At 35.2% G+C, this 13,333-nt stretch overlaps 1 protein-coding gene across 14 annotated transcripts in view; it reads right to left on the minus strand.

Moving 5' to 3' along the window:
* The window catches only part of Cfap20dc (CFAP20 domain containing), a 241,213-nt gene that overhangs the window by 92,101 nt on the left and 135,779 nt on the right, over positions 1 to 13,333 (minus strand). For 13 of the 14 annotated variants that reach the window (XM_004864448.3, XM_087182493.1, XM_021244043.2 and 10 more), the window contains 3 exons: positions 12,192 to 12,308; positions 10,878 to 11,000; positions 7,995 to 8,326 (listed from right to left, as the gene is read on the minus strand). In XM_004864448.3, coding sequence (XP_004864505.1) covers positions 7,995 to 8,326; positions 10,878 to 11,000; positions 12,192 to 12,308 — 572 coding nt within the window. The remainder of the gene's footprint in view (positions 1 to 7,994; positions 8,327 to 10,877; positions 11,001 to 12,191; positions 12,309 to 13,333) is intronic. The other variant, XM_021244038.2, reaches the window with a different exon arrangement.

Below are 13,333 nucleotides of genomic sequence, written 5' to 3' on the forward strand. Positions count from 1 at the left end.
ATCATTATTTGTAGATGACACAATCCTTTATATAGAAGATCCCAAAATTCCATCCAATGACTCTTAGAATTAATAACCAAATTCAGCAGTGTAGCAGAAACACAGAAAACATACAACATTCAAAAATCAATAGTGTTCCTATACACCAATAAGGAACTCACCAAAAAGAAATTAGGAAAACAATACCATTCACAACAGAATCAGGAAAAATTAAATACTTAAGAACTAATCTAGCCAAGGAAGTAAAAGACTTCTACAATGAAAACTACAATACTCTGAAAAAGGATATTGAAGAGGACATCAGAAATTGGAAAGATATTCCCTGTTCCTGAATAAGCAGAACCAATATAGTGAAAATAGCCATACTTCAAAAACTGATCTACAGATTTAATGCAATCACAATTAAAATATCAACAGCATTACTCACAAAAATGAGAGAAAACAATCTTAAAATTCATATGGAATGCAGAGAGACACAAAATAGCAAAAGCAATCCTGTGCAAGAGCAAAGTGGGAGGCAGCACAACCTTGGACTTAAAGCTATATTGCAAAGCTACAGTTATGAAAACAGCGTGGCATGGGCACAAGAACAGACTGGGGATCAGTGGACAGAATACAGGACGCAGAAACAACTCTAAGCACATTCAGTTATTTGATCTTTGACAAATGGGCCAAAAACCTATAGTGGAGGAAAGATAGCCTCTTTAATAAAACTGTGTTGGGAAAACTGGCTATCCCTTTTCCATAAGGTTAAATTTAGACCCACACCTCTCACCATGCAGTAAACTAAAATCAAAATGGATCAAAGAACTAAATGTTAAAGCAGAAACAACCTGGTTGGAGGTTAATTATCATTACTTCTTAAAGCATAGGTACAGGAAAGAACTTTTGGAACAGAACCCCGGTTGCACAGTAAATAGTACCAAGAATAAACAATGGGGATCATATCAAATTAAAAAGCTCTTCACAGCAAAAGAAACAACCAACAGAGTGAAAATACAACCTATAAAATGGAAAAACAATTGTACTAGCCATTCCTCAGATGACTAAATTTAGAATATATAAAGAATTCAAAATATTAGATCACCCCAAAATAAAATAAAAGAAGCAATCTTAAAATAGGCAAGTAAAATGAACAGACACTTCACAGAAGTACAGATGGCCTGAAAATGTTAAAGACATCATATTACTGTAATGCATGCATACTCATGTTTACAGCAGCACAATTCATAATAGCTAAATCTTGGAAGCAGCCTATACATGTCCAATAACAAATGAACAGATACAGAAAATGTAGTATTTACACACAACAGAGCACTACTATGCCATAAAGAAAGATAAACTTGAGTCACATGTAGGAAAATGGATGCACCTTGAAGCCATAATGTTAAGTGAAATAAATCAGATAACACAAACTTAAACATTGCATGATTTCTCATATATGAGAAACCCAAAGTATAAATAAAGAGCAAACAAAAGGTAGATACCATAATAGGAAGTAGGGAGATGGATAATTCTCAAATGGAGAGGGGATCAAGAGCTACAGGTAAGGGTGAGGGAAGGGAAGGAAAAGGGATGAAAAAAGAATGAAGATGTGTTGTGTGCATGCACTAACTCCACAAAAGGAATGTGAACATTATGTACTGCACACATGTACTAATAAAAATAAAAAACAACATTAACCAGTATATATATATATATATGCATAACCTAGTAATATGTACTATTTTTATGCTTTCATGTATCGCTCAAACATAAATTTAATTGAAAAAATCCAATGGCAGGGAGAAGATACTGACAAATGTAATACTATCCTAAGGTAGAAGCTAGGAAATGTCATTTAAAGGGTTCAGATATACTATTATGGAAATTTAAAGGACTATATAGAAAATTGTGCTTTCTACATCATTTAGAAACCCTGTAAAAATCGATTCATTTAGTGAGTCTATTTTTCCTACGTGGGCATCAGAACATAACCTTTTCTTCCTTCTAGTAGTTTACTAAGGTGTAAAACGTTTCTCTTTGGTTGGCACGAGCATGATTATATAATGGAAATATTCATGAGTATGTATATGGGCCTTCATTTCACATTTTTCCTTAAGTTATATCTTAGTTTGGAGATTAGTTGAAAAAGAGAATGGATTTAGTTGTCTACCTTGGTGAGCACAGATCCCTGATAATATGTTTCCATGCTACTTTAAATATACAGAAGGGAAAGATAACTGGGAATCCGGACAGGCAGAGAAGACTTGTATACCTTGGCCCGGGGATCACTAACACTGCTTTAGCCCCGATACAGAAATTGGGACGTTTGACAAAGGCAGTATGATACATATGACACTAAATCTAATGAACATTTTGATTCGGGTTGAGTTACTTTCTCATTTAGAGAGGAAATAAATGGAGGATAGAAAATTGTATGACAGTTACATGAGTGGGACACTGGCAAAATCCTATCCTTTTCTTTGTTTGTGGTGCTAGGGTTTGAACCAAGGGACTTAGCACCGAGCTACATCCCAACCCCTTTTACTTTTCATTTTGAGACAGGGTCTTGCTTAGTTGCCAGGCTGGATCTGAGTTGGTGACTCTCCTGCCCAAGCCTTCCAGTGTGCTGGGCTTACAGGTATGTGCCACTGTGTCCAGCGTGTATTCTTTTCTTTAGCAATGCTTTTGTCTCTTTTATAAGGCACGGATGTTGCTTGTTGATTTCACATATGTAACTCATTTGGGATTAACATGTTTTTGGATTAATTTCTCCCTATAGTACCTATATACATTTGTTACATGCATGAGAAGTTATGACTATAATCTGATTTAAGAATAACTACTTTTTTCTCTTAATTTATCATTTAGCTACTGAAATCCTGCACAATAGTTGAATATATAATTTGTCAGAGTAGCAAAGAAGGTGTCATGAGATTTTCATATTCCAATCATCTGTTCATTTGTTTCTCAGAAGAATAAATACAACGTGCTTTTGATTTAACTTAATATATTTTTTTAAAAGTCCCAAATCTCTTGAACTGTTTATCTTCTGGGTGCAGAAACATTTGTTTGTTAAATATTCAATCAGGCCTCAGTGCCAGGAACATCAATGGAGTCTGCCTGATTAACTGTAGCACAGCATATGTACGCTGAAGATGAGAATGATTTCCCCAAGGAGCCTGCACTTTCTCTGTTGAACTACATTTCTTAAAAGGACATGCAGAGAGGCATTGGACAATAATTTCCGGATGCACAGAACGGATTGCTCTTGCTAAGTTGTAATTCGGAAAAGATAATTTTAATGACTCTTGAGGGCCACCTACTTGGAACAGATGGGACTAGGCTTTTTGTTTCACAACTTTAATGTTGATAAGATAGAATGCTATTTTAGCCTGTGTTAGAGTAGATGATCTTATCTATATTTCAATTAAGTCCACCATGAAAAGTCTTCTATAACATTCTTAGAAGTTCCATAGAAAAAACACATGTGCAATATTCCAAATACACTTGTGATGGCAGTTTTGAATTTGGGATTGAGATAGAGCCAAAAGTTTTTACTTTTGTGCAATGATTTAAATATGTGAATTGACAGCAATGTTTAGTTGGATGACAGCACTAGCAAATGGTAGAGGTAGTATAACTGTGTTTACATTGGTAATCAAAAAGCACAGTTATTTGTATAAATGTAGCTAGAGATAGTCATAAGAGAATGAAAACTAATTTATTCTTTGATGATAATAAGACTGACTGTTCAAGTATATCTTAAATACCTTCACAACAACTATCCCCAAGAAGTACTTTTCTTTCTTTCTTTTTTCTTTTTTTGGTACCAGGGATCGAGCAAGGCAGGCACAGTGTCACTGAGCTAAATCCCTGGCCCTCCTTTTCTTTCTTGAATATTACAGGAAACTGTGAAAGTAATACAGGCCTCTCTGGTAACAAAGATATATGATTATGCATTTTACTAGTTTATAAATAAATAGAAGGAAAGGAGGATGTGGCAGTTCTTAGGAAGCAGCCCGCTTGCATCCTGCCTGATAGTAAACGGGGTGGCCAAGTCATTTTTGTGAACATCTTGATCTGTAGCCGGTGACACTTCACAGACAAGTCACCGCAGAAGTTTCATGAAAGGAACTATGTGGGAGATGTATGAATTTTTCTGGAAGAATCATGAGTCTCCTGTAATTGTTCAAGATGAATAATATTTTTTCAATAAATTAGATTTTATGATCTTTTAACGGATAACACTTTAAAGATTTCTTATAAAAATTCCTATCCATGACCAAATTTCTTTCGGATTCTATGACAGTGTGAAAGGCACTCTTTTAATATCTGCAAGGTAGACAAAAAAATGGTGGAATGGTAGATTCCAAGCAGACAAGTGCTTTATAGCTTTCCTCACCAAGAGACTTGTGATTTTTCAGAGAATAGCTTTAACAGGTAATAAGAAAGACACACAGATGGGAATAGCTTAAAAAGATTACTCATAGAGAATAAATATTAAATTTTCCTGGTAGGTCTAGGGAATGTGTTATGTCATATTTCATAAAACACATGAATAAAAAATCAAGGCAATATATTAAAAAAGAATCCTTCCAGTTTTTCCAATACATACACTGTCATTTAGAAGTTTTTAAAGGCTACATAGAAATATAAGCAGCTACATGTGGACTAAATATCTTCTCTATTGTGTACATACAGATGTGTGTGAGACAGAAATTCAAAATCATTAGTTTAATATGTAGAGGTGATTTTATAGTATAATCCAGAGATATATTCTATCAGAAAATAACAGAAAATGAAACAACTAAACTGCTGAGTGCCAAAAATACCACCAATTGAAAGCAATACCACCAGGAAAGTTGGGAGAAAGCACCAAAACGGGCCTTGCAATTTCTTGTTTGTGTATTTGTCCTTTGCAGGCTTCCATACACCTAGTCAGAGAAAAGATCTTGACTCTTCCTAGCTAATTTGAATGTTACAGTCCTCACGTATTATGTCCAAATATGAATAATCTTGGGGGCCATGATGTTACAGTCTGGACCATTATATAGGACAAACTGCATGGCCTTGTACATATGATACACAGAGTTATGGGGAAATGTGACAGCACTGTATTTCTAGAGTAAAAATCAAATTAGGGTAAGAATAAAATACTAATAAAAAGCTAAGTTGTAAACCAGGATAGAAGCCATGTTCGGAATAATGCATGAAATACAACACAGAAACAATATGACTAGCTAGTTTTTCTTTCTTTCAGATGTTGGAATCATGTAAAAGGCACTTTGTTTAAATAGCTTTCCTAAGATAATTTGTTCTATATGGTAGTTTTGATTTTATAGCTCATCATGACATATGTTTCTGTAATGTGCTTTTCAAATACCAAGTTCAACTTCTAAATCAATTGAGTACTAGGCATATTAGTATATATAGCAGTCTAGGGAATAAAATATATACTAAGCAAAGGGTAAGATGAGAGCATATGCAAAACATTCCTACTTTTGTAGCTCTCACACTAAGATCTCAGATGTGAATTAATTATTAGCAACTTAAGTTACAAGGTCAATGAATCACTGAAAGCTTATTTTAAACTAACCTTTGCTAGTGAATATGTGCTTTTCTTCTTTCATAAAAACATGATTTTGTTTTTCCTAGTTCATATGCTACTGAATTTATCTGATTTCCCTTTAAAAATTCTCACTAGTCTAACATCAAATAAAGTATTTTTATTACAAGTTATAACCTTCAAGCATAGTAGGTAATGTAATATTACTCACTTCCTCACCATTATTTATAACATAATATTATGGTTTCCTTAACTACAACTACCCTAAGGATGTAACATTCTAAAATAATTCACTAGTGGTAAGAATGTTTAAATTAACTAAACTGATTTTTCTTTAAAGGCTACATGTAAATATTGGAAACATGTTTCCAATTTCCCATGATTTATACAATCAATAAATAGAAGTTATCCTATAGGTATAGAAATGGCCAAAACCACAAGAAAAACAAAAAAGAAAAAAGAAGACGACCAATTTGGTAAAGAACATTACAAATTCTAGAAATTGTTTAAATATAACCTGGCATTTTCGTTTGCTTTATTTTGTATTTTGGTTGGTATCCTGCTAGTTTTTCTAAAAGCAAACTCCAAAGCTTGATAACATGGCAAGGCTTTGGCCTGTCTCCTTGGCTGCCACTCTTAGCTCCAATTAAATGTGGCCCAGGCAAGTGTTTACAACATGGTTCCTTCATGGTCTCCAGCCATATGCTACTGGCCATGCTGATGGTCATGGTATAGGGGTAGGCATGTTGCATGGTATAGGGGCATGGTATCGGAGTAGTGAGAACTTGGGAAGCGCATGACAAATTTATTTCATGTAGCTGGTAATGAATACATGTCTGCATAACCAACACTGAAAGATGTCAGGAGTAGCTAGTAGCAAAAGAAAGCACATAAAGCAATACCAAATTAAAATATTCAGAGCTGGTATTCATTTTCCCATGATGCTCTATTGCTTCTTCTCAAGGATTATCCTTCATATAGGTGGAAGAGCTAAGTTCCTCATGTGGTATTATTTAAGGTGCAGTTCCGCATTAATCCTTAGTTTCCCAGAAAACTGTAATTTCCTACCTGTACGCAATCTCCACAATCAGAGTAAGTTTTCTGGGTTACGTAGGAAAGGTGTGCATATGAGAAAAAGATAAGCCTCTCCCACTAATAAAATGATATGAATTAACTGATCTGATTAATTTATATTGTAGGAGAATTGATGGCTGGGGCAGGGACACTACTGGAGGCTGAAGATAAATGTCAATGTCACAATTTTTACAAATTAAATGTTTTTCAGGGTAGATGGGACAAAGGAATCTAAAAGCAACATTAAAAATGCTAGTATCATCACTATTGAGTATATAAGGGTTTGCAGTAGGTTTATCTTTTGCATTGCTAATTGTTTCATCACATGCAGAAGTAAGGATACTATGAAAAAAGGATCCTCTGTGTACTTTGCTGAAAAAACTCATTAAAAGTTGGGAAAACCCGTAATTACTGACTAAAGATTCCCACCATAGTCTCAACTGCCTTGAGAATAGGAGCAATGGACTTAATCTACATCCCACTGTCCAAAGGAGATCCTTTATCAGTTATAGTTATTAAGCTAAGTTTTGTAAACATATATGACCATTTTTATAGCTGCATAATTTACATATAAAATATTTTATCTATTTTTACTAAACCTAAACTTGACTGTATTCTGTTTTTAAAATTTTTTTCCCAGCAAATATGAATGGTCATCATAATGAATACAGCTGAAGAAATTTCACACATACATTCATCTCATATGGGGAAAAAGTAATCATAAATGTTTTAAGTAAATATTATCAAAGTACATTCAGTTTGATTTTTAACAAGTTTTAAAAAATTTTGTATGAATTTACTAATTTATAACATAATTTGTATTCTAAATAATTTCAAACAGAAAATCTCCTGTAAGGCAAATCCCAGTACTAATTCATGATTCCTTATCCAAACTTTAATTGGCACAACTCTCAGAATTCTGGGACCATATGGATAATAACGAGTCCTAAGGTCTAAGGTGAAAAGACTCAGCGGGTAAGGAAGCCCGAAAGCTCAGTTCAGAATGCGCAGCAACTGCAAAACCATTTCCCCAGAGGTCTGAAACAGTGTTTCCAATGGTTTACCGGCCTTGCTATCTTATAACTGAATTGTATAATATTTCTTTCATTTTGTGAGACAAAGAGTAAAATGAAAAAAGTAAAAATGAAAACAAGCCCCAACCTTGTTTCCATAATTAACAATGAAATTGGCTGTTAATAATGAAAAAGCAGCAAGTTGGAGTTACCATAACAACTACTGACAGAGCAATATGCTGCAGTTTTATAAATAGCAGCTGATTTCCCCTTTTTCATTTCACCCAGTTTTAGAGCTCAGTAGAGCTAATGGAAGAACTCTGCTCTACGACTACTTTACTCATCAAACAGTGTACCTCTTCACTGCTGTCACCGCCATAAAAATCATCTTCCAAATGGGTGTCTGTCCTTGTCATGCTGCTATCTTCTTTTAGATCCAAAATAAAGGGGCAGCCCTCTGGGGACATGTTCTGAGTCTTCCCGTGAGGCGCAGATCTTGGTCTAGAGGAGAAAGTGAAGACGTCCTTGGGAGAAGTCTGGGTCTCCTCTGCCCATGGGTCCTGGGCACTGTCCTTGCTGGTGTCTAGCCACAGGGGCGAGGAGACGCAGGACTCATCACCCAGAAGCGGAGACGGGTGGCCAGACGCCGAGTGGAGAGCACCATCAGGGGCAGGAAACACCCATTCATCTGACATTTGGGGAAGACGACACACGTTAGAGTAGTGTCCCACAGGGACATCTTAGGCAGGTGGTTAGCTTAAAATTTCTTGTTGTTGAAACAGCAATTTATCAAATAAGGCAGAAGCCAAGGAAGGCAATTTATCCACCATCTTGTAACCTGCTAAACATTTAACCCATAGATCAGTGTCTGTAGCTACAGGAGACTCATTTGCTCTTTTCTGTTTGAGTTGAAACACTAACCAGGAAATTTGTAAGTCTGAAATAATTATCACCTGTCTTGCCTCAAGTTCTTTATAAGGTAGCCTCATTAATGTGACATTCGAGAAGGAAAAAAAACTCTTCTGAATTTGAAGGGGGTTGAGTTACTAAATTTTCCTTTTAACTACAGGAAGGCAGTACAGTATTTAATAACCTTCTTCAACAAAATTCTGGTCACTATTTGGATTACAAATCATGGAAGACAGGAAACCATGGAAGGCTCTCAATCTGTGGTTTCTTTCCATTCTTCTGACTGAAACAGGGCAATTCACAGACTAAACTGAGCAGGCTTTTTGAGTAATAGTAGATTCACAGAAGTATTCATCTGTGTAGTGGATTCTGCTCGGCAAATGCACCTTTACCTTTAATTTTAGGAGAGAATATTTTAACATGAAACTTTCTGCGCATTGTTTTCTTCAAGTATTGTATACTACAGCTGAGATATATTTTTTTTCTAATCTTTAAAAAACTATAATCTTTTATACCACATTGAGATAGATTTCATAACTGTGATCCAGGCAATTTGGGAAGACAAATCTATACAATATCAGTAAAATATGCTTACTTTCTTGTTTAGAATGACAGCAGGAAAAACTTGAACATTTTCTCAATTTAGTCTATTTTTCTTAAACTTTACTTTTTTTCCTATATTGTTTCAGTGGTAAATATCTTGCAAAAGTTTGTTGTGTAGAACCACAATACAGATGTGGTAATTTATAGCTGATTCCTGAATCCTTTTATATTTATAATCACAATAAAAGAAACCAAGATCTAAGATTTGCCAACCTTAAAACCTACACTGTAAAGGCAAAGTAAAACAAAAACAAAACCGAAAAACTTTGATAAAAATAACATTAACGGGTGAGCATGATGACCCATGCCTGTGATCCCCGCGCTTTGGGAGGCTGAGGCAGGAGGGTCACAAATTCAAGCCCAGCCCAGACAACTCAGTGACACAATGAGAATTTATCTCAAAACAAATTAAAAAGGGGAGGGACTAGGAATGTAGTTCAGTATGGGGGTCCTTGGATCAATCCCCAGTACTCAACACAAAACAAAAACAAAAACCCCAAACAAACAAAAAACAACACTGATGGCACAAACACAAAATATTTCACAATTGTATTCACTGGTTTCTTAACCTAGGGCTGCCATTATATATCATGACTGGCCTGGTAAAAAGGGTGATAAATGTACACTTCCTGGAGAGAACCTGTTAGGGACAGCTCTCACATTTTCAGGGTCAGGACCTGTCTGTACATGGCCAGTGGCTAAATCTACTTCATCTGCTCACTCTCCGAGGGTGCAGATGGTCCTGAGGCAGGCAGCGATGGGCAGGAGAAATGCACAGGATTGCTGGGCACTCATTTTGGATCACATACCCTTCTGTATGGTTTAGGCACATAGTGGGTACAGTGTAGGTGCTCTAAAAATGCTGAGAAAGACTACGAAAACAGTATGTTGCCTTAGGTACATAGATATGTGAAGGAAACTGGAGAAGATACTGGAAATCTTCAGTATGCAATTAAACAATTTGTATGACCTACTGGCAAACATATTACCTAGTGTCAAAAAGTCAGAGTCAAAGGAGTGTTTTACACAAAACTAACTCTATTATCTCACTACCACATGATTTTGTGGAATCTGTACTTTTTCCTCAAGTATTTCCATATCAATTGTAATGAATAATTTGGTGTATTTTCTTAGGAAAATATGTAAATTACTGTGTAATCACAATATTTCAGCAAACAAGATAAATGCAAGAATGATCACCTAAACATCTAATTAGTTTTTCTACACAGTCAGATTTATGCTAGAGACACTAATTGCGCCTAACATTTTAATGAAGGTTTCAATGTTGCATAAATAAGACTGACAGACTACAAACCATTTTCATTTATTTTCCCCTTTCCTTTGCTCAAAACCAGTTTGCCTTTGTAAAAGTAGTACACACCTGCTAGGCAAGACAGGTTGATGGACTCGGTGCTCTGGCTCCAATCATCTCCATTTCTGAAGAGGACTGGAGAAAGGTAGCAACAGATGGTCTTTGGGGAGGGTGACAGTGTCATGGGAATACACCTCACAGTTTTAAATTTTCATTCTAATGCACAACAGTGGCATTAAACTTGAAAATAAAAATACTCTTCATCCACTCGAGCCTTACATAAGATGAAGGTTAACAAAAGAGATTTATAAAAAAATTGCAAAATTTTAGCAAATGTCTGCTTCACACCTTTCCAAAATGACTGGATTTTAAATATTCAGCTTAGTTCTATTTTGTTAAGAGTAAAGACACCAACCTGCTTGGTCAGGAGGTAGGTGTCCTGCAGTGCTGGGCTTCAATGTCTCTTCTACTTGCTGGGTCACAGTGGTGAGGACAGTTGTTGCTTCATCTTCATTCTTGTTGTTTCCTGAAGAACTGCCTTTATTGGAATAAACAGTTTCCATTCTATTACTACTTTTGATATTTATAAAAAGCAATTTTTAAAGAAAGGTATTAATTTGGTATATTTTTGCACTTGATTCTTGAAAAGCAAATGAGAGATGACAATACAGATTATATGTAGTTTTATTTTTTCTGGCAGAATGTTTTAAGATGGACTCAGCTGCATTTTTGTAGAGGTTTATCTTGAAATTTTTTGGTATTTGCACAAGGACATTTTAGGGTTACATTTTATAATAGATGATAATATATGATATGATGATATGATATAATAATATAATATATGATAGGAAGAATCCCCAAACCCATATAATTTTTAGTCTTTCATTTTTTCCTTGGATTCCATATAAGATGGATTAAAAAATTATAATTACTAAACAAATCTCTTTAAATCAAGTTCTTTCTTCTAGCTCTTTAAGAAAATGGGTGTAGGCATTATCACAGAATTAGTTTTCCTATTTACTCTTTTACAAAACTAACTTGAAACCTAGCAGGCTGAATTTCAGTGAAGTCATAATCCTTACAGTTTTGAGACATTGCTCTAGCTCATATATATATGATACCCTTTGAGTTGGATTCAGGATTAGACTAATATATGTATATACAAATCTACACATACTGGATTCAGTACTTAAAGGAATAACTCTATTAGTCACCTACATTTATCTTATGCTTAGTAGGTTGCAAAGAGTTTAAATTTTAACTACATTATATTATAAGGCAAATAATCCAAATGGAGAGACAGAAAACGCAACAAGCAATCTGAAAAAAGCCCAATTTAAAAAGAAAAGACATAAATTAAATCTGAAAAATTATAATAAAGTTCAATTTCAGTAAAGTCTGCAGGTCAAAATTTCCTGTACCACATCTGGGCCACTAAAAAATCCAAACCAACCAAACCAAACAAAATAATAATTTAAGCTTTTCAGCCTTTTACAGTAAAAGCAGAAGTCCTTTATTTCTGTAGTGCTATCTATTTAATCCAGCAAATCTCTGTTAGGGCTCTAGAGCAATTCTTTTGTAGAAAATTTGATTTCCATAATCCCTGTAGAACAGATATTTATATTTTAAATGAATTGGTTCATAATCCTTTGAAATTTACAACCTGCAGAGAGACTCCATTGCCCTGAATAATATACAGATCTCAGATAATACTGAAATAGTGCCATACCGCTGGGTGTCTCTGCCCTTTCCCTGCTGGTGCTTTTTAACCGGAATCTTCTTCTGTTATTATTCTTATCTGCTGAAGGTTCTTGAGGGGGATGTGGATGCATAATAGGCAGATCGGCTGGTACAGTTTCATACCACAGAACAAAAGCCAGAACAGAAAGAATTGCATCACTTGAAATAATTTAGTAAATATAATTATCACTATAATGAGAATATTCACATATCATTTTGACATAATGTGAAGCTGTATCAAAAACTTATTCCTTTACAGAGCACAGGTGTTTACTCTTACTGCAATATCAGGTTCATTTAAGACTTTCAAATTACTGGTAAATTTTATTCATGCAATTTATAGAGAGCTGCAAGTAATTTAATAGATGTTATCATGCCACATGCTATAGTAAAAATATAAAAAATGACATTTGACAGTCAGTACACAAAAATTATTTCTTCTTTTAAAAGTCTGCTTTCAATAAGACTTTACAGAGTAGTGTCCTGAAGAATTCTTGAGAACTGAGGTCAAACCTGGAGATTTCTTATACAATTTAATCTGTAATAATTCTACTCACAGCAGCATTTAATACGTACTACGTGTTGCATTTCTTGATGCAATATGATATACTGACCTGTTTTTCCTGACTGAATGCCCTCACAATGATTCTTTGAGGCAGCCATTATTTGTTATTATTACTAGCGCCAGAAGTGATGGTGTTCCCACATTAAAGGCAAGGAAACTGAGGCTTAGACAGCGTAAAATCAAGGCCTTTCTGGGCCAGATATGCTGGGACTACCTATCTATGTTATTCAGTTCTTTATGGCACATTTTTCTTCATAGGAGAACACTGTCTGAAATAGTCACCACACACCTTTAAGGCAAGTAAAACGAATGCAAATGCCCTCTTTCCACCCTCACTAAAGCCAGTCCAGTAAGGGTGGAAAAACTCATAGGGAGTCTGAAGACATGGGTTCTGTTCCCAGTCCGTTCTCATGATTTCTGCAGATCACTTGTCCTCTCTGTTAGGCTGGAACTCTCCATCTGAAAAATGGAACAGGAGTCCTTTCTTTCCTTCCCCATAGAGGAGTTTTTATACCAGTGAGAGAAGACAGAGAGCACACCACAAATCAAAGCAACTCATTAAAAGA

This window comes from Heterocephalus glaber, unplaced genomic scaffold (assembly GCF_053883595.1).
Source record: "Heterocephalus glaber isolate CG9 unplaced genomic scaffold, H.glaber_assembly_v1.0 deba00001472, whole genome shotgun sequence".
Taxonomy (NCBI): Eukaryota; Metazoa; Chordata; class Mammalia; order Rodentia; family Bathyergidae; genus Heterocephalus; species Heterocephalus glaber.